Source organism: Asparagus officinalis, chromosome 1, assembly GCF_001876935.1.
Source record: "Asparagus officinalis chromosome 1, Aspof.V1, whole genome shotgun sequence".
Classification (NCBI taxonomy): Eukaryota; Viridiplantae; Streptophyta; class Magnoliopsida; order Asparagales; family Asparagaceae; genus Asparagus; species Asparagus officinalis.
In genome coordinates this window covers 52,916,093-52,939,752 of record NC_033794.1, presented here as the reverse complement: position 1 = coordinate 52,939,752, position 23,660 = coordinate 52,916,093, and the positions used below count along the sequence as shown (strand labels likewise).

General features: G+C 39.8%; 1 protein-coding gene across 1 annotated transcript in view; it reads right to left on the bottom strand.

Annotated features, from left to right (window-relative positions):
- LOC109834250 (protein NRT1/ PTR FAMILY 4.6-like) overlaps window positions 1–22,839 on the bottom strand; it is a 33,691-nt gene extending 10,852 nt beyond the window's left edge. Inside the window, exons 1-5 of the mRNA XM_020402231.1 lie at window positions 22,744–22,839; window positions 22,483–22,581; window positions 21,410–21,627; window positions 11,264–11,704; window positions 10,256–10,741 (exon numbers count right to left, since the gene is read on the bottom strand). Coding sequence (XP_020257820.1) covers window positions 10,256–10,741; window positions 11,264–11,704; window positions 21,410–21,627; window positions 22,483–22,507 — 1,170 coding nt within the window. The 5' untranslated portion in view covers window positions 22,508–22,581; window positions 22,744–22,839. The remainder of the gene's footprint in view (window positions 1–10,255; window positions 10,742–11,263; window positions 11,705–21,409; window positions 21,628–22,482; window positions 22,582–22,743) is intronic.

Genomic DNA, 23,660 nt, shown 5'->3' with positions numbered 1-23,660 from the left:
TGGTCCGGTTCAACTTGGTCTGGTCCGGTTCAACTGGGTTGGTTCAACATTATAAAAGAGGGGTTTTTCCTCTTCATTAGGGCCGGCCCCCCTCTCTCTTTCTTTTTCACTTTTCTCTTCCCTCGAGCATCCTTTCTCCCTCAAAACTTCATAGTTGCATTAGATCTAGTCTTCCTTTGGATCTTTGACTGAGAAATCCCTCAAAACTTCCATATTTAGAATTTCTCTCAGGCCCCTAGAGCGCGTGGTCTGAGTCTCTTTCAAGATCTGATTTTTATTGGATCCACGAGCTTTTCTTCAGGTAAATCTTCAACCATTTTAGCATTTTTTTATGCTTAATTCAATTTATGAATTTGTGGGGTCGCATGCGAGGGTTAGGATTAAAACTTGGCGCCTCGAGCTCACCTTTCAGGAGGGAGAATTGCAAAAAAAAGAGAGGAACTTTTTCTAGATCTGATTCCTTAATTTATTTTGCAGGTCTCTATGTCTCGTATTGCGAGGGGTCAATCCTCTACCGCGTCGGCTGATGGCGCGCCTCCCTCTTATGCTGGTGAGCTATTTTTGGAAATTTACAAATTAGTCTATTTTTTCTTAAAACTTTGCAAATTGGTCCTTTTCACCCCATTTTGTTCTCCTTGGCGAGGCAGTCGGGAAGAGCCTTGATTCTCCTTGGCGAGGATCGACGCTTTAAAGATATGTTTTGCTTGGTCAAAACCATATCTCAAAATCAATAAAGGGGGCGTTTTGACGCTGCATTGTGCCTTATAAGGCAGGTATATATAGTCGATATACCCTATCTTATAAGTGCATAATGTGGCCAAATCGTCTCACCCTTTATAAGGCGGTGACTCTATCTTACCCATTCGTAGGATGAGTTCAACTTACTTTTCTGATTGAGACTAACAACTGTTTAAATTTTTGCTTCCAGTGGGATATCCTTCTGGGGCGTTCTCATCTCACGCAGTGTACGGGCGTCGGGGCGAGTATTATTCGACTTCCGACAATTTTTCCCCTATCCCAGTCACTTCTCGGTTTGCTTTGGGCACGTCGACAGAGGTTGCCCAAGTGGTGAAGGAAGGTGGACATCGAGCTCTTCACCAGTTGATTACAGATGCGCCCCTCGTGAAGGATGCCAGTTCGATTCAGCCTCTCAAAAAGAACTACTCTTATTTGGCGCGATTCCCATGCCAGACGATGGCGCGGTGATTGCTCGGGTGGTTTATGATGGCTGAAGCAGTGGGCTTCATAAGCCAGCTTGCGCGGCCGAGTGGGTTTCAGTATATCTCCTGTCCGAAAGATTCGGCGCGTGCGGCGCAGATCGTCGTTGGACTGTGAAGCTCGCCGGGGCTGCATGCGCTTTTGTGGACACGGGAGATGTCGTGGCGCTTGACGCAGGAGCATGAGAGCGTCCACTACGGATACATCACTCATCAGGCAGCTCCTGGTTCGAGCAGGAGTCACATCACTGGATTGCATCCTAACCTATCAAACCACTCAAGATAAGCATAGATTATCAAATTCTTCTTCTACCAATTAGTTCTCTAGTTGACTATCCTATACATGATTATTCTAAGCATAAGAGAATAATTCATACAATATAAAGAAAATAAAGCTAATTTTATGCAATTCTAAGATTCCTACAAGAATTAGTTCCATATCTTAAGAAATAAAAACAAGGAATGAAATGAAAAGAATAAGAACTAATTACAAAGGAAAGAAATAAGAACAAGGAACTTTACACTATGAACAAGAAATAAATCTAACTAAATTGCAAAAGAAATAAAAATATAAGAAAATAAATGTACTCTACAAATTAAAAATGCATAAAATAAAGACAAGAAAATAAATCTACTCTACAAGACATGAATGTAAATCTAAACTAACAAGCAATAAGAAAGAAATTACAAGAAAGAAATAAAAATAAAAGAAAAAAATAAAATAAAAGCAAACCTTTAAATTGATCTTCATCTCCATCATCATCATCAAACAAAGAGAAGAAATTTTAAAGTGGTGAGAAAAAAATTCTTTTATTGATTGCAAAAAAATTATAATTTTTTAGAAGGTCTTCTCAATTAAGAGTAACCCTCCTCTCTAAATGGAGTTACAAAATTTTTCACACATCTAACCCCTCACTCTCTACCCCTATTTATAGTAAATATCAATGAGAGTGTGAGCCCTTGGATCGAAATCTTATCCAAAACAATTAAATTTTAGCCATAGATTTATAACTGTTTCGTCAGCATCGATGGGGGCATCGATGCTGCCATCGATGCCCAGGTGCCTCATTTTGCTATCCACATATTTCTTCTTTGTTTTGATTTGGGATTTTGGCTTTTGGGCTTTTGGCTTGATGCTTGTTTTCTTCATTAATATTTCTGAGCTTTTGATGAGAAAAGAGATCTTAGGCTTTATTTTTTGATTAACCTGTAATTAAAGATAAAAATAATTATTAGTGGTATATTTATTCATATAAAATAAATAATGAGGGTATAAAATTATAATAAAAATGTAATTATTAGTATAGATACTAAGATATAACAATATAAATATATATAATGTAGTTATAAGTATACTTATATGTGTATATTAAAGAATTACAGTTATATAAGTATATATAAGTACATAAGTATACTTATATATAAGTATATTGCATCTAGTATATATAAAACTAAAGTATATCATATAAGTAAACTGTATAATTGTACTTAAATAAGCATAATGTAAGTATGTAACAAATACATACATAACTATATAATACATATTTATAAATAAGTAATATATACTTATATGATTCTCTCTCTCTCTCTCTCAAGTTATAACTTATAAGTATATACAATATATTTACATATAATATATGTATATATAATATATAGTTATATAATAATTTGTAAGTATATACTAATACATACTTATATAAATATAATGAGATTAATCTAATTTTTAGGAATTTTTTACAAAAAAAAAAGAAAAAAAATGAAAATGACCGGGCCAGCACGGTCATTTTCATATGTAGAGATTTTTAGTTAATTGTTAAATTATGGTTTTTTTTATATGTAGAGAATTTTAGTTAATTGTTAAATTATAGTTTTTCATATGATTAACCGATTATTAATAAAGAAGTTATTTTTATCATTTTAATTTCTATAACTTTTTGTATTTATAAATTATATAATTATAAGTGATTAATAATATAATTATTTTTATCAAAATTTTGTTTAATTTTTTTCTATGTATTCTTGGAAAAAAAATCGGGTCGGCCCGGTGCCCAGCCCAAGCTAACTGGGTCCGGGCCCTAGTTTTTCGGGCCGGCCCATTTGGACAGGACTAGGTGTTTGAGAGAAAAAGGAGGAAGAGAGAGAGGAGGAAGGAAATGAGTTAGGAGAGAGGAGAAGAGGAGAGAAGGAAGGAGGAGCAGATTTAGATCTGGAGAGAATAGAGAGGAAGAAATGAGGGTATTTTCGGCTTTTTTATTTGTTTGTCTCTCTTTCTGTTTAGTTGACATGGAATAAAGTGCTGAATTACTTAAAGTGGTATTTTGTGAGAGTGATCCATATGAGGAAAAGATGGAAGGGCTAAGTCACATGACGTATTATTATTGAGGCATTGACACAATTTTCCCTTGATTTAATTGAATGGATAATCTGCTTCTTTCCTATTTCCTTCTTCTTACCAGGCACCAACCCCATGCCTCTCTGTTTGTTCTCATTCCACAAACTTACACCTCAAATCCACTACATAACCGAAAAAATCGATCAAAAAGGGAAGAAAAGAACAAAGTCCAAATAGAAACAGAGGAAAAATCCTAAAATAATAAGAAGAATCCATCTTCTCTATTTTCTCCTAAGCCTCTCCCTTATCTATTTTCTCTCTAGATGGAAAAACCTCATCTTAAATACCAATCTAAAGAATTACATGAAACAGGAAGGAACCAGCCAGACAGACTGGTGGTCGACCGCTAACATGCACGTAGGCCTACTGGTTTTCGGAGATGAAGGCGGTCGACCGCCGTGATCGATCGTGGATGACTGTAATGGATTTATGCTCTCGGGTTTGTGATTCGATCGACCGTCGCGATCGACCGCGAGACCTGCGTGGTCGCCCGCCGTGGTCGACCGTCGATGTTTTCTGGGCTGGGCTTTGGTTTTTTAACCCGATTCGTTTTCTAAGTTATATATATCCCTAAACCTGATTTGTCAGGGAGAACTCAATGACGATTTTGAGCAGCCTTGAAGAGAGAATTGTTGCATCCAATTATGGGAGAGTTGTGAGAGATCTAGAGCTTTGTTTTAGGGTTTGATCGGTAAGATTTGTAACTCTATTTGTATTCTCTTGATTTCTTATAGTAAGAACTCCCCCCTCCTTGCACCGTGGACGTAGGCAACTTGCCGAACCACGTAAATCTCTTGTGTTATTTGGTGATTATGCTTGATTATTTAGTTGTGATCTCTCTTATTCGGATTGTGTGATTCGACCGCTTCCGCGTCGCGCACATCAATTGGTATCAGAGCTTTGGGTTCGACTTGAGGCTTGTTTGAAGGATTCGCTGAAGGATTCCTATTTGAAGAGTTAGATCGACAACATGGGTGAAGCAAGCACATCGGGATCGTCTCTTACGAAGACGATACATAGTTTGAGCATCAATAATATAAAGATCGATGTTCCGAAGTTTGATGGTAAGATCAATTTCGGTTTGTGGAGGTGCCAGGTGATGGATGCGTTGGACGCTCAAAACTTGGAAGAGACTCTTGAGTTACAAGAGAAACCTGCCGAGATGGAAGCTAAGGTTTGGAAGAAGATGAATAGTAGAGCGTGTGGAGTTATTCGGTCATGCTTGACGCCAGATCTTATTTATGATGTGATGAACGAGATGTCGGCGAAGAAGATGTGGGAAACACTCAATGAAAAGTATCTTACTAAGAACATTGAGAATCAGCTTCACTTGAAGAAGAGGTTTTACCAGTTCAAGATCAAGAGGGAAGTTTCCATCAGGGAGCATGTTAACAACTTCACGAAGCTACTTTCAGACATGGCCAATGTGTATATTATGGTTGAGGATAAAGACAAGGCGATGCTACTTTTGTGTTCGTTGTCCGAGGATGATTATGGTACCTTTGTTCTCACTATGATTAATGGAAGAACTACTGTTAGCTATAAGGAGGTAACCTCAGCATTGGTGAATTATGAGTTGAGGAAGAGTGTTGATGAGTCCTCCGAGAAGCAGGTCGGAGAATGCATTAGTAGTTCCATGGCCATGTTCAAAACCGAAGCAGGAGGTCGCCAGTCTTAAGAGGGCACATCGTTGGGAATTCGTAGGCAATCAGTGTTGCCTTTTGTTAAAGAGGATGGACATTGAAAAGCCGAATGTCCAAAGTTAGATCGAGCCGAGAAGAATAAGGGGAAAGCTGTACAATCTTCAGAGGTGAATATTGTCAAGACTAGTGGCAACAATTCAGATTCGGATTCTTCGGGCTATTCATTGTCTGCACTTCCGTCAGTTTGTGTTTCCAACTCTACAGAGTGGATGTTAGATTCGGGTGCTTCATACCACGTTTGCCCTAGGAGGGATTGGTTCTCCAGCTTTCAGAAGTTAGAAAGAGAGGATGTTGTGCTCATGGGTAATGGACATGCATGCTCTATTGGTGGTATTGGTATCGTTCGTATTCGGATGTATGACAGAGTGATTCAGGAGTTGGAAGGAGTGATGTTCGTTCCGCAGTTGTCGAAGAACATCATTTCACTAGGAGCTTTGGTGGTATCTGGCTATAAAGTGACTTTGGTGGATGCACGTTTGAAGGTCACATTGGGGTCCATGATTGTGATGAAGGGCGTCAGAAGGAGTAATTTGTATTATTTGCTCGGAAGCACGACGATTGATAGGGAGATGACGACTTCATCAGATTTGGCTAGACTGTGGCGTTGTTTGATGCTGGGTTATTTGATTGGTAATGTCGTGCATACGTTATTGAGGAGTGCTTTGACCTGCAGTTTGAAGTCCTGTGAACCCATTGGTATGAGCAAGAAGACCAATATGGAGTTTGGCACTTCTATCCATCATTCGAGGGGTTTTCTGAGGGGTGTTCATTCAGGCATTCGGGAGACTTCCAAGGGAGCATTATTGGGAGGTAATAGGTATGTGGTTTCCGCAGTTGATGATTGCTCTAGGTATTGGTGGGTTGTAACCAAGTCTCGTTGGTGTGAAGTCCTAGAAGCCCGCAACAGATAGAGAAAGTGTGTTGGTAGAAAGGTAACCCGACATTCTAATTATGGTAGGGGTTCTTTCTTGCATTTGTGCCGAGCTCACGGCAATAGGAAACACTTTATTGGTGTGGAAACTTTGAGGCGACAAGGCGAGATGGCAGATTTGGGCAGCTGTTCCTTTCTGGAGGAGGATCGGCGTTTGATGTCAAGCATTGGCATTAGTGTGCAGGCTACGACAGGTTTGGGCCGTCTCATGTATAGGTTGTCGACTGTTGCATGTAGAGATATGGGATCTGGTGGAGCTGCTTCAGATTTTGGGTTGCGTCGGATATTTGGCTACCCAGCACCTGGTCACATCGTGGATGTGAGATTTGATTCGATAGCACATTTGGGATTCAGAGGTGTGTTTGATTAGGTATTGGCTTCTGACTTTGTTCTGAGCAGGTATGTCACGTTTGACTCTCGGCAGGTGGAGAGTGGTGATCAGATCTTTGGGACATCGTAGCAGGTGGAGAGTGATGCTACTCCACGTTGGGTGGAAACTCCAGATCAGATTGGGAATCGTGTTGATTTGGATGCAGATGATAGGTTGATTGATTTGAGTACAGCTGATAGATGTAGTCTGGATATGGCCATTGGTTCATCTCAGGTGGAGATGTTTGGATTGTTTCAGTTTGAGGCCATTGGAGGTGCTATCAGCCGCAGACTTGATCGTGATGTTGGAGAAGGGTTGCGAACTCTTTTAGTGGATTGAGGCTTTTGGAGGCCATTTGGGTGAACTACGTTCGGTTTGATTCCTTGGGCAAGAGGATACGTAGGCAGTCTTTCAGATGCAGCCGGTTTGATCAGTTGATTCAGATTAGGGGGGGATCGCGTTTCAGCTCTAGATTAGTTCCCTGACTTGTTGAGGGACTATTGGATGATTTGGTGTCCGCTCAGTTTTGGTGGAAACATTCGTCGAGGTGGAGAATTGAAGAATTACAGGAAACAGGAAGGAACCAGCTAGACAGACTGGCAGTCGACCGTCACGGTCGACCGCCAACGTGCACGCAGGCCTACTGGGATTCGGATGAAAGCGGGGTTGACCGTCGCGGTCGATCGCCGCGGTCGACCGTGGATGACTGTAATGGATTTATGCTCTCGGGTTTGTGGTTCGGTCGACCGTCGCGGTCGACCGCGAGACCTGCGCGGTCGACCGCCGCGGTCGACCGTCGATGTTTTCTGGGTTGGGCTTCGGTTTTTTAACCCGATTCGTTTTCTAAGTTATATATATCCCTAAACCTGATTTGTTAGGGAGAACTTAAGGACGATTTTGACCAGCCTTGAAGAGAGAATTGTTGCATCCAATTGTGGGAGAGTTGTGAGAGATCTAGAGCTTTGTTTTAGGGTTTGATCGGTGAGATTTGTAACTCTATTTGTATTCTCTTGATTTCTTATAGTAAGAACTCTCCCCTCCTTGCCCCGTGGATGTAGGCAACTTGCCGAACCACGTAAATCTCTTGTGTTATTTGGTGATTGTGCTTGTTTATTTAGTTGTGATCTCTCTTGTTCGGATTGTGTGATTCAACCGCTTCCGCGCCGCGCACAACACAATCTCCGTATGCACATCATTAAAGCCTAACCTATTCGGATCCTGCAACATGTCAATGTGGATCCAAGTGAGGATATTGGATTTGGTGGGTTGGCATTGCAAGAAGAGATTGGATTTAATTTGCTAGGCTAGCTTGGAATCCCTAGCTATGATGGTGGTCTGAACTCTTCATTGTGTTTCATGTGATGCGCCTACCCAACCAAATCTAATCATGCGGAACAAACTAAAAGAGTAGTTTTAATCTAATAAAGGTTAGAAATCCATTAGTTTGCTAATTTTCTTATTTATAACAATAAATTAGGGATATAGAGGTGATTTTAGCTTAAAATTGTCTACAATTCAACAGCATTAAGATTGAGGGTAGAATTGAGGTTGTTGGTTATTGTTATGAGATAGACATCCAAATAAGTGGGTGGATAATATTTTATCTTAGAGATAAGATATTCATAATCCAAATAAGTGGGTGGATAATATACTAAAAACCTTCACATAGCTGTCATATTCTTCTTTGTTCAAATTTGTGCTTTATACGTAGTCACAGGGTGATATGTGGAGATTTCTTGCTGGTTGCACCGTGTGGTTGTCTTCCGGCCGTTGATCAAGAAAGACGTGACGATCCTATAGAAAAGATCCGAATCGATAGCCCTAAACTTGTTGTTTATGGGTTTATATTGTTTCACTGATACATTGCTTATGTAGTAAATCAACCCTATTACATGCGTGTAGTTATTTGGATCCTACCAAGGTAAAGAAACAATTTCAGGGTTAAAGTTAGAATTATAATAATTTGAGGGGAAAATTAAAAACTACATACAATTTGAAGGGCATATATCGGAAAAACCCATAATTAAATATTGCTAACTTTTCTCTCTTTAAATATCGAGAATAAACCCCTCCAAATGTTAATTTGATACGCGGACATATTAAATTGGTTAAGGCACTTATCCTTTGTAAAAAAGGATATGCGGGCATGTAATTTACTTGTCATAATGGATTCAGGTTGAGTAGTTAGCTTGGCGAAGAGAAAGTGCTTCGCGAATCTGCAAATATATAGAATCATAAAATTTTATCAGTAGTATGTACCTTTGTTTTTAAAGTATTTTAATCGTTTTAGTAATAAAGTTGAAGTCTGTTTTGAATAGGCTAAAATTTATTTTTAATTCAAATTTGACTGATTTGTTTGCTCTATATCATGGAAGCATTTAGGTAGCTTTGAAGAAATTTCATTTTCAAAAGTTCTAACAAAATAGGGGGAGGTTATGTTTTCTATTTATATAGAAGGATGAGGTGCTGTTTTCCTCAATATACTTTCTGGATCTGGAGATTATCTTTCTTAGTGGATTAGAAGCTGATGCTGGTGTTTGCTTCTGCACCACTTACGCGTACTTCATGAGTGTCAAAAAATATATGTTTCATCCTAATTTTGTTGATTAGACCCCTTAGTAATTGACATATTCACTCCCCCAAAAAAAGCAAACCTGAACTTGATTTTATTTAATAATGAATAGAATTCTATTAGTCAAACATTAAACAGACCCATCATGGACAAGTCAATGATGATACTACACATTTGACGACTACGCATGGTTCTCCTTTTAAGTGATCCAAGGCCCATTCATTAGCTCAGCACTCCGATCTCTCACAGGTCCAATATTGACCAGAGAAATTGCAAAGAATTCTCATTAATTATGCTTAATTCCAACCCCTAACCCAGCCTTCCCTTCTTCTCGAAGCCTCAGCCTCATCTCTCCGAATTCTATGGTGTAACTGGGGCAGCGCACCCATATTAATTCATCAAAATTTACATCAACCCCTCACTGCTTCCCTCTTGATCTATATTTATATCTAGTAGCCCAAAGCAAGTACTGCACAAAGTTTACACAGCTCAAAACACACATGAGCCAATAAAACCTCTCCAAATGATAGTAGTTCAGGTTAGCCCCCAGCGAGCCAGGCGCCTTGTGGCCTCGCTCTCCACGTCACGGTGTTCACGGACGCTCCACTAGCCACTGAGCTGAGGTAGTAGCCGCATTGCCACGAGGCCGCACGACAGCGAAACGTCGGCCAGCGACTTCATCCCGTCGGCGGCCTGGGAAGAAAAAGCTCAAGGAGTGCCGCCCAGCGTGAACAGAAATCACGCGGCAGCCCAAGCAACAAGTACTGGAAGGCACGTGCCCAGAAGAACGTTATCGCAGCGGGCCTCCGCCGTTCGGCGCCAGGCGCCGAAGGCCGAGCGCCACGCGGCTCCGCTTGCTCTCACAACACCGCGCGCACCACCATGGCGACCCGACCGACAGGAGAAGCCCGCACTCCGGATTCCTCTGGCATAGGTGGGTGATGCGGCGCTTCGCGGTCTTCGTGACGCCTTCGGAAGTAACGGGCATGATGACGTAGGCTCGCTAAACAGCGGCGGCGAGGGATCATGCATGAAGACGAGCGGGGAAGATCGGGAGCGGACGCGCGGGCCAGGGGATCGGCGAGCGAGCCCACCCTGGTGTCCATCGTCCGGGCCTGCTGGACCGAGAAGGTGTTGAGTTGGGCCAGGCAGCAGCTGAGCATTATCGTCGAGAAGAAAATCGGGACGATTTTGATGACTATCTTTACGTCCTCGACTTGTTCGGCCGTGCACGTGAGCCCGCTGCAGATGGGCTTGGGCTGGGTAGCCCTGTTTAGAAACTGTAGGTCGTCGGATAGGCGTCCGAATACCTGTTTCTGAGCTTCGTTCGGTGCTCGTTCTTCTTTCCCTTTCATTTGGGCCGGGATCGGGTTGGAGGCCAGGTCCGCTACAGCGCTGCTTGGGCTTTGGGCCGAGTTACAGCTTGAGATAGATGCAACCAAAACCTGTTCTTCTTTCCCTTTCATTTGGGCCGGGATCGGGTTGGAGGCCAGGTCTGCTACAGCGCTGCTTGGGCTTTGGGCCGAGTTACAGCTTAAGAGGGATGCGACCAAAACCTTTTGGGGATTGATAATAATGCTCGTTAATTACGTACATTCATGATACAAAGTACAAAAGTACCATGCACTCTCGAAATTTCCGCAATAAACCATATCAAACATTTTATTGGGGAAAGGGGGTAAATTTACATAACCCCCACAAAAAGTTTGGCCTATTTTCAGAAAATACCAACCACTTTTAAAAATGTCACAAACATCAAAACAGTTGCATAGTGTGGGTATTATCCGATAAATTGGTGGTTATCTTTATAAAAATTTAAACAAAAAAACAGTGTCACACGACAATTTCTAAGTTTTTGGTGTTATCTCATAAAGGGTCAAACTTTTCGTAGTTATAATCAACTATCAAAACTACAAAAAAAAAAAAATGTCAAGATCAATTAGAAATTTACCCTAAAAAGGTATAAATAATTTTCCTTAATAAAAATTATAATAGTTCTTTGCGATAGTTCTTTGCAAAATCCTCCAAAGTTCATGATAGGTTTTCCGAAATTTACCCTAAAATCAAAATATTCGTACCTTGGCAATAGTGGTCAAAGGACTCCCAATAGGAACCTTATTCCGATAAAACGCAGATCCAGCAACAAAACTTGGAACAGACAACAAAATTGTCAAAGTTGAAATCCCGAACCCCCATTGCCACCCCTTATTATCCTCCACCCACACCACTAGCGTGACGGCAATGAGGCCACCCAGGGAAAGGCAGAACACGAAGTAGTTGAAGAACGTCGACCGGTTTTTTCGTCCATCCACGGTCTCCTCGTCGAATTGCTCGGCTCCGTGGGCTGGAAGCGAGCCCTTAATGCCTCCGACGCCCAAGGCGGTGAGGTAGAGGCCAGCGAAGAGCATGGTGGCTTTGTTGCCGGAGACTTGTTGGCAAGGGGCGTTAGGGTCTGTAGGAGCACATGGAGGCGGTTTGAGGGAGGAGGACTTGGCTTGGATTGTGAGGATTACTAGACCCTGGTAATGAAATTCCGGGAAATGGTCAGGTGGGTGGTTTTATGCATATTGTAAAATTATTTAATCTGATTATTCAATAGACTAAGATGTGAATCTTGTAAAATTTAAAAAGAAAAAAAATGATGTTCAAAATAAAATAAAACCCTTCAGCTGGAGTCAAGCAATTAAGTCTATTTGGTTCAAACCCCAAGTCTAAACGATTGCAAATAATTACAATTACGGGGATATGAGGTTCAAAATAGCCATAAAACAACATTATTATTCTTACCTCAAAATAAGCTCATTTTACGATTCAAAGAAAAGCTATGACATGACCCCAAATAGGGGATGAGGCCCCCCTGATTGCATGATGCACTGTTTCATAAACAGTGCATCATGGGGGGGCAGATGAGATGTCCCCCCTGAATGCATGATGCACTTGTAGATTTGGCGAAGGAGTTGGTGAAGAACATGATTTGGAAGCAAAGAGTTGTTTTTGGCGTTGTGCGGTCGACCGCGGTGCAAGTCCGTTCGACCGAATTCGTGCACGGACCTAGGGTTTGATTCTAGCTTGGTGTGGTCGACTGCCGCGGTCGACCGCTCAAACCCTGCAATTGATTCTGGGCTCTGTCGTTGGTGCGATCGACTGTCGTGGTCGACCACTAGATCTTGTAATCGTTTATTGGGTTCTGTCGTTTGTCGCGGGCGACCGTGGCAGTCGACCGCGTATCGGGTCAGGCCATTAGAGTGTTGTTTCCTATTCTGTTTGGGATTATTGTTTGATATGAATTCAAACACACGTTTTAGGGTTTCTTTGGGATTGTTTTGGGGTTCTGGAACAGTCAAGGGGATATTTTGAGCACAGATAAAAGAGATCTTTATGAACTATTGGTTAGGGTTATTGTTTAAGAGATTAAGAGCTTTGTTGGTGAGATTAGTTGGTTTGTTTTGAATGATTTGTAATATCAGTTTGTACTCTCCTTCTCTATTAGTGAAAAACTTATCCCCCTTGCCCCGTGGACGTAGGCAACTTGTCGAACCACGTAAAAATTGGTTGTTTGTGTTTTTTATCGTTATTTTGGGTTGTTTGGTCTTCTCTCTTGGCGTTTGTGTTTGTTTCCTCGAAGCATAACGATTAGTGGCTTCTGCGCACAACATGTGGTATTAGAGCTTTGGTTACGCTTGGGATTAAGTTAAGGAGTAGAACGCTTTGGAAGCTTGTCTAGGTTTTCAGTTGGTGATAAAGGTAGGATTTTTACTATTGTGGATCTTGTTTACGTCGTGTGGTTGAGATCTTTCGGAGGCTCTTGTTAGGGTTTTACTTGGAGGTAAAAATCTACCTTTCTCATAGTTTGGATTTATTTTCTTTCAGTTTGTTCCGTATTGGTTTGTTGGTGCTTTGAGTAAGATGGTCGAGAAAGAAGGATTTGAGGCTGGGATAATCGAGTGTTGATACCGTGTATGGATTAGTGAGAGGTGCCTTGACCTGCAGATTAAAGTCTTGTGAGCACATTGGTATGAGCAAAAAGACCGAGTTGGAGTTTGGAATTTCTATCCATCGATCGAGAGGTCTTCTAGGTGGTGTTTATTCAGACATTTTGGGGCCTTCTAAGAAGGCATCATTGGGAGATAAGCAGTATTCAGTTTCCTATACTGGAGACTATTCTAGGCATTTGTGGGTTGTAACTAAGTCCCGTTGGTATGAAGTCCTAGAAGTCAACAGCAGGTGGAGGAAGTGTATTGGCAGAAAGGTAACACGACGTTCTATTTTTGGTCGGGGTTCTTTTTTGTAATTGTGTCAAGCTTATGGAAATTTGAGACACTTCATTGGAGAGGAAATATTTGGGCGACGAGATGAGATGACAGTTTTGATGGGTCGTTCCTTACTAGAGGAGGATCAACGTTTGATATCGAGCATTAGTTTTGGTGTTCGAGCTTTGACATATTTGGGTCATCTTAGTCATAGGTTGTCGACTGCTGCGATTAGAGATTTTGTATTTGGTGGAGTTGCTTCAGATATTGGATTGCTTTGGATGTTTGGTCGTCCAGTATATGGTCACATCAAGGATGTGAGATTTGATCCGAGTGCACATTTGGAATTCAGAGGCGTGTTTGATTATCAAGTATTGGCTTCTGATTTTGTTTTGAGCAGGTATGTCACATTTGACTCTCGGCAGGTGGAGAGTATTGATCAGATCGTTGGGATATCACAGCGGATGGAGGGTGATGCTACTCCAGGTTGGGTGGAGATTACTCCATATACTCTAGATTATACTATATCGTTTAGGATTCCAGCTGAGGTGACACAGTTTGGGGATCATATTGATGTGGATACAGATGATGAGTTGGTTGATTCGAGTACAGCTAGTAGACATAGTTTGGATTTGGATATGACCGTTGGTTCACCTCAGGTGGAGTGTTTGGTTTGTTTCACTTTGGGGTCATTGGGAGAGCTATCAGTCGTAGATTTATTGGTGAAGAGTTGAGAACTCTTCTATTGGATTGAGGGCCTTTGGATGCCATTTGGGTGAACTATGTGAAGGCTTGATTCATTGGGCAAGAGGATACGTAGGCAGTTATTTATGATACAACCAGTTTGGTGAGTTAATACCAATATTTAAAGTTTGTTCGTATTCTCGTTCGGGTTTCCGACATGTTATGGATTGAGTCCGTTGTTATGATTTTGTTTCACTTCATACTGGATGCAATAAGTGAGACGTTTGGTTGGTATTGGTGTCGGCTTAGTTTTGAGAAAACTTCGTCGAGGTGGAGAATTGTAGATTTGGTGAAGGATTTGGTGAAGAACCGGTTTTGGAAGTAGGGAGTTGTTTTTAACGGTGTGCGGTCAATCATGGTGCAAGGTCGGTCGATCGAATTTGTGCACGGACCTAGGGTTTGATTATGGGCTTGGTGCGGTCGACCGTCACGGTCGACCACTTAAAAAACCCTGTAATTGATTATGGGCTCTGTCATTGGTACGATCAACTGCCACGGTTGACCGCCATACCTTGTAATCGTTTATTGTGTTTTGTTGTTTGTCGCGGTCGTGACCGCCATACCTTGTAATCGTTTATTGTGTTTTGTTGTTTGTCGCGGTCGACCGTGACAGTCGACCGCATAGCAGGTCAGGCCCAGATTGTTGTTTCCTATTTTGTTTGGGATTGGTGTTTGATATAAATTCAAACACATATTTTAGGGTTTCTTTGGGATTGTTTTGGGGTTATTGGAGTAGTCAAGGGGATATTTTGTGCATAGAAAAGAGAGATCTTTCTGAGCTATTTGTTAGAGTTATTATTTGAGAGATTGAGAGCTTTGTTGGTGAGATTAGTTGGTTTGTTTTGAATAATTTATAATCTCAGTTTATACTATCCTTCTCTATTAGTGAAAACCCATCCCCTTGCCCAGTGGACGTATAGAACTTGCCGAACCACATAAGATTTGGTTGTTTGTGTTTGTACCGTTATTTTGGTTTGTTTTGTCTTCTCTCTCGGTGTTTATGTTTGGTTCCTCGAAGCATAACGATTGGTGGCTTCCGCGCACAACAAGTGGTATCAGAGCTTTGGTTATGCTTGGGATTAAGTTGAGGAGTAGATTGCTTTGGAAGCTTGTCTAGGGTTTCAGTTGGTGATAAAGGTGGGATTTTTACTATTGTGGATCTCGTTTCCGTCGTGGTTGAGATCTTTCGAAGGCTCTTGTTAGGGTTTCAGTTGGAGGTAAAAATCTACCTTTCTCGCAGTTTGGATTTATTTTCTTTTAGTTTCTTCCGTATTGGTTTGTTGGTGTTTTGAGGAAGATGGTCGAGAAAGAAGGATTTGAGGCTGGGATATTCGAGTGTTGATACCATGCATGGATTGGTGAGAGGTGCATTAACCTGCAGATTGAAGTCCTATGAGCACATTGGTATGAGCAAAAAGACCGAGGTAGAGTTTGACACTTCTATCCATCAATCGAGGGGTCTTCTAAGTGATGTTTATTCAGGTATTTGGGGGCCTTTCAAGAAGACATCATTGGGAGGTAATCGATATTTGGTTTTCTACGTTGAGGACTATTCTAGGCATTCGTGGGTTGCAACCAAGTCCCGTTGGTAGGAAGTCCTAGAAGTCAACAATAGGTGGAGGAAGTGTATTGGCAGAAAAGTAACATGATGTTCTATTTTTGGTCGGGGTTTTTTCTGTATTTGTATCAAGCTCATGGCAGTTTGAGACACTTCATTGAAGAGGAAACATTGGGGCAACGAGATGAGTTGACAGTTTTGATCGGTCATTCCTTACTAGAGGAGGATCGACGTTTGATATTGAGAATTGGTTTAGGTGTTCGGGCTTCGACATATTTGGGTCATCTTAGTCATAGGTTGCCGACTGCTGCGTTTAGAGATTTTGGATCTGGTGGAGCTGCTTCAGATATTAGGTTGCTTCGGATGTTTGGTCACCCAATATATGGTCATATCAAGGATGTGAGATTTAATCTGAGTGTATAATTAGAATTTAGAGGCGTGTTTGATTATCAGGTATTTACTTCTGATTTTGTTCTGAGCAGGTATGTCACATTTGACTCTCGGTAGGTGGAGAGTGTTGATCAGATCGTTGGGATATCACAGCGGGTGGAGGGTGATGCTACTCCACGTTAGGTGGAGATTACTCCAGATCATACTGTATCGTTTGGGATTCCAGCTGAGGTGACACAGTTTGGGGATCATATTGATATGGATGCAGATGATGAGTTGGTTAATTCGAATACAGCTGGTGGACATAGTTTGAATTTGGATATGACCGTTGGTTTACCTCAGGTAGAGGTGTTTGGTTTGTTTTACTTTGGGGTCATTGGGAGAGCTATCAGTCGCAGATTTGTTGGTGAAGAGTTGAGAACTCTTCTATTGGATTGAGGGCCTTTGGAGACCATTTGGGTGAACTACGTGAAGCCTTGATTCATTAGGCAAGAGGATAAGTAGGCAGTCATTTATGATGCATCCGGTTTGGTGAGTTAATACCGATATTTAAAGTTTGTTCGCATTCTCGTTTGGGTTCTCGACTTGTTGTGGATTAAGTCCGTTGTTGTGATTTTATTTCACTTCGTACTGGACGCAACAAGTGAGACGTTTGGTTGGTATTGGTATCGGCTCAGTTTTGGAAAAACTTCGCCGAGGTGAAGACTTGTAGATTTGGCGAAGGATTTGGTGAAGAACAGGTTTTGGAAGTAGAGAGTTGTTTTTGGAGGTGTGCGGTCGACCGCGGTGCAAGGCCGATCGACCGAATTTGTGCACGGACCTAGGGTTTGATTCTGGGCTTGGTGCAGTCGACCGCTACGATCGACCGTCCAAACCCTGTAATTGATTATGAGTTCTGTCATTGGTGTGGTCGACTACCGCGGTCGATCGGCAGACCCTGTAATTGTTTACTGGGTTCTGTCATTTGTCGCGGTCGACCATAGCAGTCGACCGCTTATCAGGTCAGGCCCAGATTGTTATTTCATGTTCTGTTTGGGATTGGTGTTTGATATAAATTCAAACACACATTTTAGGGTTTCTTTGGGATTGTTTTGGGGTTATTGGAGCAGTCAAGGGAATATTTTGAGCATAGAAAAAAGAGATCTTTCTGAGCTATTGGTTAGAGTTATTGTTTGAGAGATTAGTTGGTTTGTTTTGAATAATTTATAATCTCAGTTTGTACTCTCCTTCTCTATTAGTAAAAACTCATCCCCCTTGCCCAGTGGATGTAGGCAACTTGTCGAACCATGTAAACATTGGTTGTTTGTGTTTGTGCCGTTATTTTGGTTTGTTTGATCTTCTTTCTCGGCGTTTGTGTTTGGTTCCTCGAAACACAACGATTGGTGCTTTCGCACACAACAACATTGTTCATGAACAGTGCATCATGTATTCATGGGGGATAACTCACCCGTCCCTCATTGGGTCCCCTATTTGGGGTCCCTGATGCATTTTTGTATCAAGAAACATAATAGCCAATAGTGAGCTCTGGGGCCCTTTGCTTGTTTTATTAGTTAGTCTACTAGCTATGTGTATCACCTTTGTGTACTTTCGGCGCATCTTTTTCCTACACGTGATTCGCTTGCATGAATCTCAAGCAAATTAGCCCTTTTCCAATAATAACTGAAATATCTTCTCCATTGACGTCAACATTACATTTTTCTCCTGTCTTTAATTTTGTTATTCCCGCCACAAAAAACTGTTCTTCTTTACATAGAATTTTATTAGAAAAGAACGAGTTGCTTAAATGTTTGACTGTAACGTACAACTGGTAAATATCACGGTTTAAAATGTCTTTTTATGTTACTACTGGTCCCTCGCAAATCTCTGAATTAATCGCTCACATGAAAATTTCAAAAAAAAAAAAAAAAACCTAATAAGATTATAGGGACTTCATGAAAATTTCAAAAAAATATAGGGACCAATTGCAAAATAAAGAGTTAAGGTACCAATATCGAAAAAAAATAGAATATTGATTTGCAACTTGCAAGTAATGAATGTACTCACGTGGAAACACAAGTATTGGTAAACACAACTCATAAATGTAACTAGAAAATAAATGGGTTTTAATTAGGTTCCTTTCTCAATGTTGGAAGATCATTGGGCTTATCATGTAACTGAAAAGCCCAGAAATCAAGCTTCTTCTATTCAATGATGGGTCAGTCGGGACCACAAGGGGAATGGGAATCAGTTATGTGACGATAGGATAAACTTTAGAGCAAATTACGGTAACATCTAGCCCTTAGAAGATAGATCTATATATAATTGTCTGAATTATAAATTTCTCTATTTCAAAATATACGATTATCATTTACATGTAATTTTGCAATTCGTTTTAGTTTTTAATTAATACAAATAATAATCTTCTATAAAACAGTAAATTGGTATGATCAGAAAAATAGATTCTCCGCTAATGCCAATTAAGAAGATCTGAACTATTATATGATGAGCTATGACTTGTAAAAGTTATTAGAAACACTTATACAAGTGGAGTAAAGGGGGAAATGGTGTCACTTCTTGACCTTGATGAATGCGACTTAGACATAGCACACAATCAAAACATCATAAAACCTAATTGTTAACACGTAGGTAAATATTTGTTAGGGTTTTTCTATAGAGTACCCTTGGGCACTCTATAAGAGAGGAGAGAGATAGAGAGAGGTGAATAGTGAGAACGGAAATAAATGCAAACAGTGGGCCCTTCTACTATTCGCCTCTCTCTATCTCTCTCTTATTTTATAGAGTGCCCTTGGGCACTCTATAGAAAAACCCATATTGTTAACATATAAATATCGTAAAAAAAATGCTTTAAATGTATGCCATATCAGCTGCGTATGAATGAAGATTGTGAATGAGCACACCATCTTTCATTTGCTCTTTTGAATTATCAAGTAGCCAAATAATTAAGTTATTTATCTTACAATCTTAGAAACTTCTATTACTATAATATACTTTTTCCTTTTGAAATTTTAAATTCCACCATTGAACAAACGAAAAGCTTATTAATGATTATTAGGACCACTAGAATCATATCACATAATTTCCACCACGTGGTACGGATTGCCATATAGCTAAGTGGCTAGAGGTTGAGAGAAATAGTTTTATGAAAGCTAAACGACATCTAACGTTATTTTGGAATCATCTCTTACACGTCCTTACATTATTTTACGCTTAAATAAAATTTCCTATGTTGGAGTTTACCCACACATGTGGGCCCACACATACCTAATGATACCCACCGTTAAAATATATGAAGCAACGTTAACACCCTGGGGTACTCAACGTTGAATTGATTGCCCCAACCATTTCTTCTAGAATATAATAATTAATCTCTACAAGTTTACTAAATTGATGCCCATGTGTAAATGCATGTGAATACATAAATAAAAATGTAATACACATGTTGATGTAAGTTCCCTAGTTAAAGAAGCTTTTGTAAATTTAAATAGAGTAAGTGCTTTCTCCATTCACGTACCTTTTATCATTTGTTGTTTCACTTTTGAGATTCACGCTAATGTATGATAGCCTTTGTGGAAAGATAATTTTCATATGTATCATATAACAACAAGCATCTCAAAGCAAATCAAAGAAATAAAAATAAATGGTTGATTACTTGAAATTTTCTTTATTTTTACACCTATATTGAATAATATTACAATTACAATAAAACTAATAACTATGGTTGCAATTTCTTTATATATTACTTTTTTTTGCACTTGTATTATATCTGAAAATTGCAGTTGTAACCTTCCAACGCTAGAAGACAATATTGAGATTGACAACATAATTAATTATTTTATGATATTTCTGTGGCCAAGGCCAAACGCCTACGTCAATCGAGTGCGGCGCATAATCTTGCTCTCTCTCTAAGTAATATTTTGACATGTAAGAATAAAATAGACAAAATAAAATAAAGATATAAATCCAAATGTTTGACTATGTGAAGTGACATTATTGTTTTGGAATATATTTCAACCTCACAACGAATAAATTTTTTTTTGAAATAAATCCAGCTACGCACATGGACAAAACAGGGAAGACTTCACTATTTTTAAGGAGGACACCATCTCTTCAAATTCATTTGAATAACCTTTACTACTAAATTATCACTTTGAATTGATTCTTACAATTATTGGATTGATTTCTTAAACCTCCTTCATTTTTTTCCATTTTTTTATGACTCATTTCTCCTACTTAAAAACAGTAATTACTGAAAATAGTACAGCAAGGACCAACTAAATAAAACTTATGATTAGCTTAAATATTCCTTGAAATTCAAAGGGGATAAAAATACTTTCTTATTGTAAAATCAATAGAGTATGTAAAATCAATTTGTTCAAAATTCAAAATTTCCATCCTTCATTAGTTAGTATTTAAAAGGGTAGATTGCAGTTAATCCTCCTTGTCTATACTAACATATTTATCATTCTTCTACTCATTTATTAGTATTTAATTTTAGTTAATAATATTTTTAGAGTTGATATTATGAGAAGGATAAATTGTAGATAATCTCTCTTTTCTCCATGAACTGAGGGATGAGAAACACTAATGTACAAGCTAACATGATAAGCCCTATTGAATATATGAATGGGCGCGGTCATCTACATAAGAAATCTATCATATCTACATTTGCCCCTCTTACTAGAAAGCCTACTAGTCCTAAATCAGTAGCCCTTGGTGCTTGAATCAACCTCACCCCACGTTTTTTGTTATAAATGTGTAGTCCTTGAGATTAATCTCGCTTCATATTTATTTATATATCTAGATTTTGAATATATATATGAGAAAAATGGCTATGTTTGGTAGTGAGGTGGCATAATCCTCTCCACTCATTCAAATGGTTGCATATCCCCATGCACTCCTCAACCCATGTGAATGTGGTCCCCCATTTGAATGAGTGGAGGGGATTGTGATACCTCACTACCAAGTACAAATTTTGTGCTTGGTACCAAGCATACCCATATTTCTCTCTCTCTCTCTCTCTCTCTCTCTCTTTATATATATATATATATATATGGGAAATATGATTCTAAGGAACCACCTTAGATTGAACCTAAGGATGCACCTTGAAAATTAGATTATATGCAATAAATTTACTTGATCCACTCCGTTCATTTTGATCTATATGATTCGAATGACATATTTCCCTATGTATATAAATATATATAAAAATTACCTTTAATAATTAGGGACAAATTAGATCAAATTATGATAAGTATAAACAAATTAATGGATAGAGGACATACCAAGAACTCAATGAGAGCACTTATCAAGTAGATGTGATAGCTAGAGAGGAAAGCATCAGACAAAAATCCACCAAGTAGGGCCAAAAGGAAGGAGGTTCCCATGAAATTGGTGACTGAATTGGCTGAACGAGAAGGAGAGAGGTGCATGAATGCCATCAAATAGGTCACCAAGTTGCTTGCATTGGCGAGAAATGCTAGATTCTCCATCACCTCCACAACTGCACCCACAACTTTAATTAATTTGATTTGGACCCCGATAAGATGGGAAAAAAAAAATCTCAAGTAATTAATTATGGTAATTTATAACAATAGGATATAGGCAGTATTGTTGATTTTGACTCTTTTTGAATATGGGGATGTCACGCTTTTCACTGTTCTCTCGTTTTGTTCACATGGTTGGTTGAGCGTGACGGGTTTGAAGGAAGAGGAGCAGCCATGAAAGAGGTAAGACATAAAATGAATAGAAATATGAACAAACTATTTTTGCTCTAAAACAACTATTCTTTAGGGAATAGTGGATATCAGCTATCATCCAGTATAATTAGCAAAATGAACTATCAAGAGATAGGAGTCATGAGCCATATCTGCTCTCATGTGATTGGCAAAATGGATTTCGTTGCTAGCTTTATCTCTTAATAGCTTATTAATTTAGCAGACTAATTAGTTTTTCCTTTTTCCAATATTCTTGGGGGAGGAAGAGATCTAGAGAGAGAGAGAGAGATGATACGGAATGGAAAAAAAAAATCGCTCTAAATGCCAAAAACTAAACATTTGGCCTGAATCCTTAGGTATGACGAGAATTGATCTTCCACTTAAGGCGCTAATTAATGACTGCTTCACAACTACAAGAACAAAACGGCAAGCCTTAATTTTGAAAAATTGCCCAACGAATGAATATCCGAAACAATCCTTGCAAACTCGATCGTATGGGTTAAGAGTAAAGGGATTTGGTTACGTGTCTGTATATTAATTGCTTAATTTTGATGATTCAACTCCTCCTATATATCTTACAGTTTTTTTTTTCTGAAATCACGTCACACAGTGCTTAGTAAAGTGCTCGATCAGAAGAGTACCCAATACAAACGAAGCTGCAAGCATGCCTCCGTGTTTGCGCCTCAAGGCTGGCCTTCCTCTCCAATCCACATAGCCCACCCATCTCTCTCCTCCCCCTCCTTCCTATATAACATCCAAAATTAAAATCAAAAGATAATATGAAATTAACCATACAATTATTCTTTACTCGGAAAAAAAAGAAAAGGAGAGAATGATAAAGAGAGAGAGAGAGAGAGAGAGAGAGAGAGAGAGAGAGAGAGAGAGAGAGAACAGAAGTCTACCATCTGTTTCTTCGTCGTTCAACTCCTCTCGCGAACTCACAGCACACGGGGCGGTCCGAGTAACAGGACCTGTCGAACGAAGAAGCGGAGGAAACAAATGCGGTTATGAGAGTTATGGGAGGCCCCAAATTTAAAGGGAGAGTGGGCCCCGCAAGAGGGGGAAAGCTCTAGAGCCCAGACCGCCATATGAAAGGCTAGGACTCATCACTCATCATTTGCGAAGTCCTCACCACCATGCACTATACTAAACTTAGACTGCCTTGCTTTTAATTGTGTACTTCAACTTAGTCAGACCTTTTCCACCGTAGCGCATGTGGTCTGAGAATGTAGAAGGGAAGATGTTAAGGATCTGTTTGCCCAACTATCTCTAAACTGACTCAGGGTTGATTTTGATCATACTTCCAGTTAAACTTGTCCTATTTTGATGTTGGTGTGGATGGATCAAAATAGAACTAGTTTTAATAGTTATTTTTTCAATTTGAGAAATACTGAGATGAAGTTAGCATAGTGCTTTTTTTTTAATTATGGTTTTTCTCAAAATGGGATTAGGATCAAACTTATTCCCATGTTGAGAGGTTGATAAATAACCCTACCTATATCTATTAAAATCAAAATTTCAAGAGTAAGGGCCAGTTTGGTACGTACTATTTTTTTAGGGTGCGTCTACTTATTTTTTTTAAGAAGTAGCTAAAAATACTGTTTGGTGGAATATTTTTTGGCATGCTGTTATGATGTTTTTTCAATCGCCAAAGTACGACCCTTTGCAAGCAACGGACAGGTGTGCCCCTACATGCACCACTCAAATCAGATTGACGGTCAAGACCACCAAGGATCCCGGGTTAGCCGACCCGTCGGGTCGGCATCTCCTTAGATCGACTCGAAGGGTGGCATTTGTCGGTCTTCTTGTCGGAGACTAC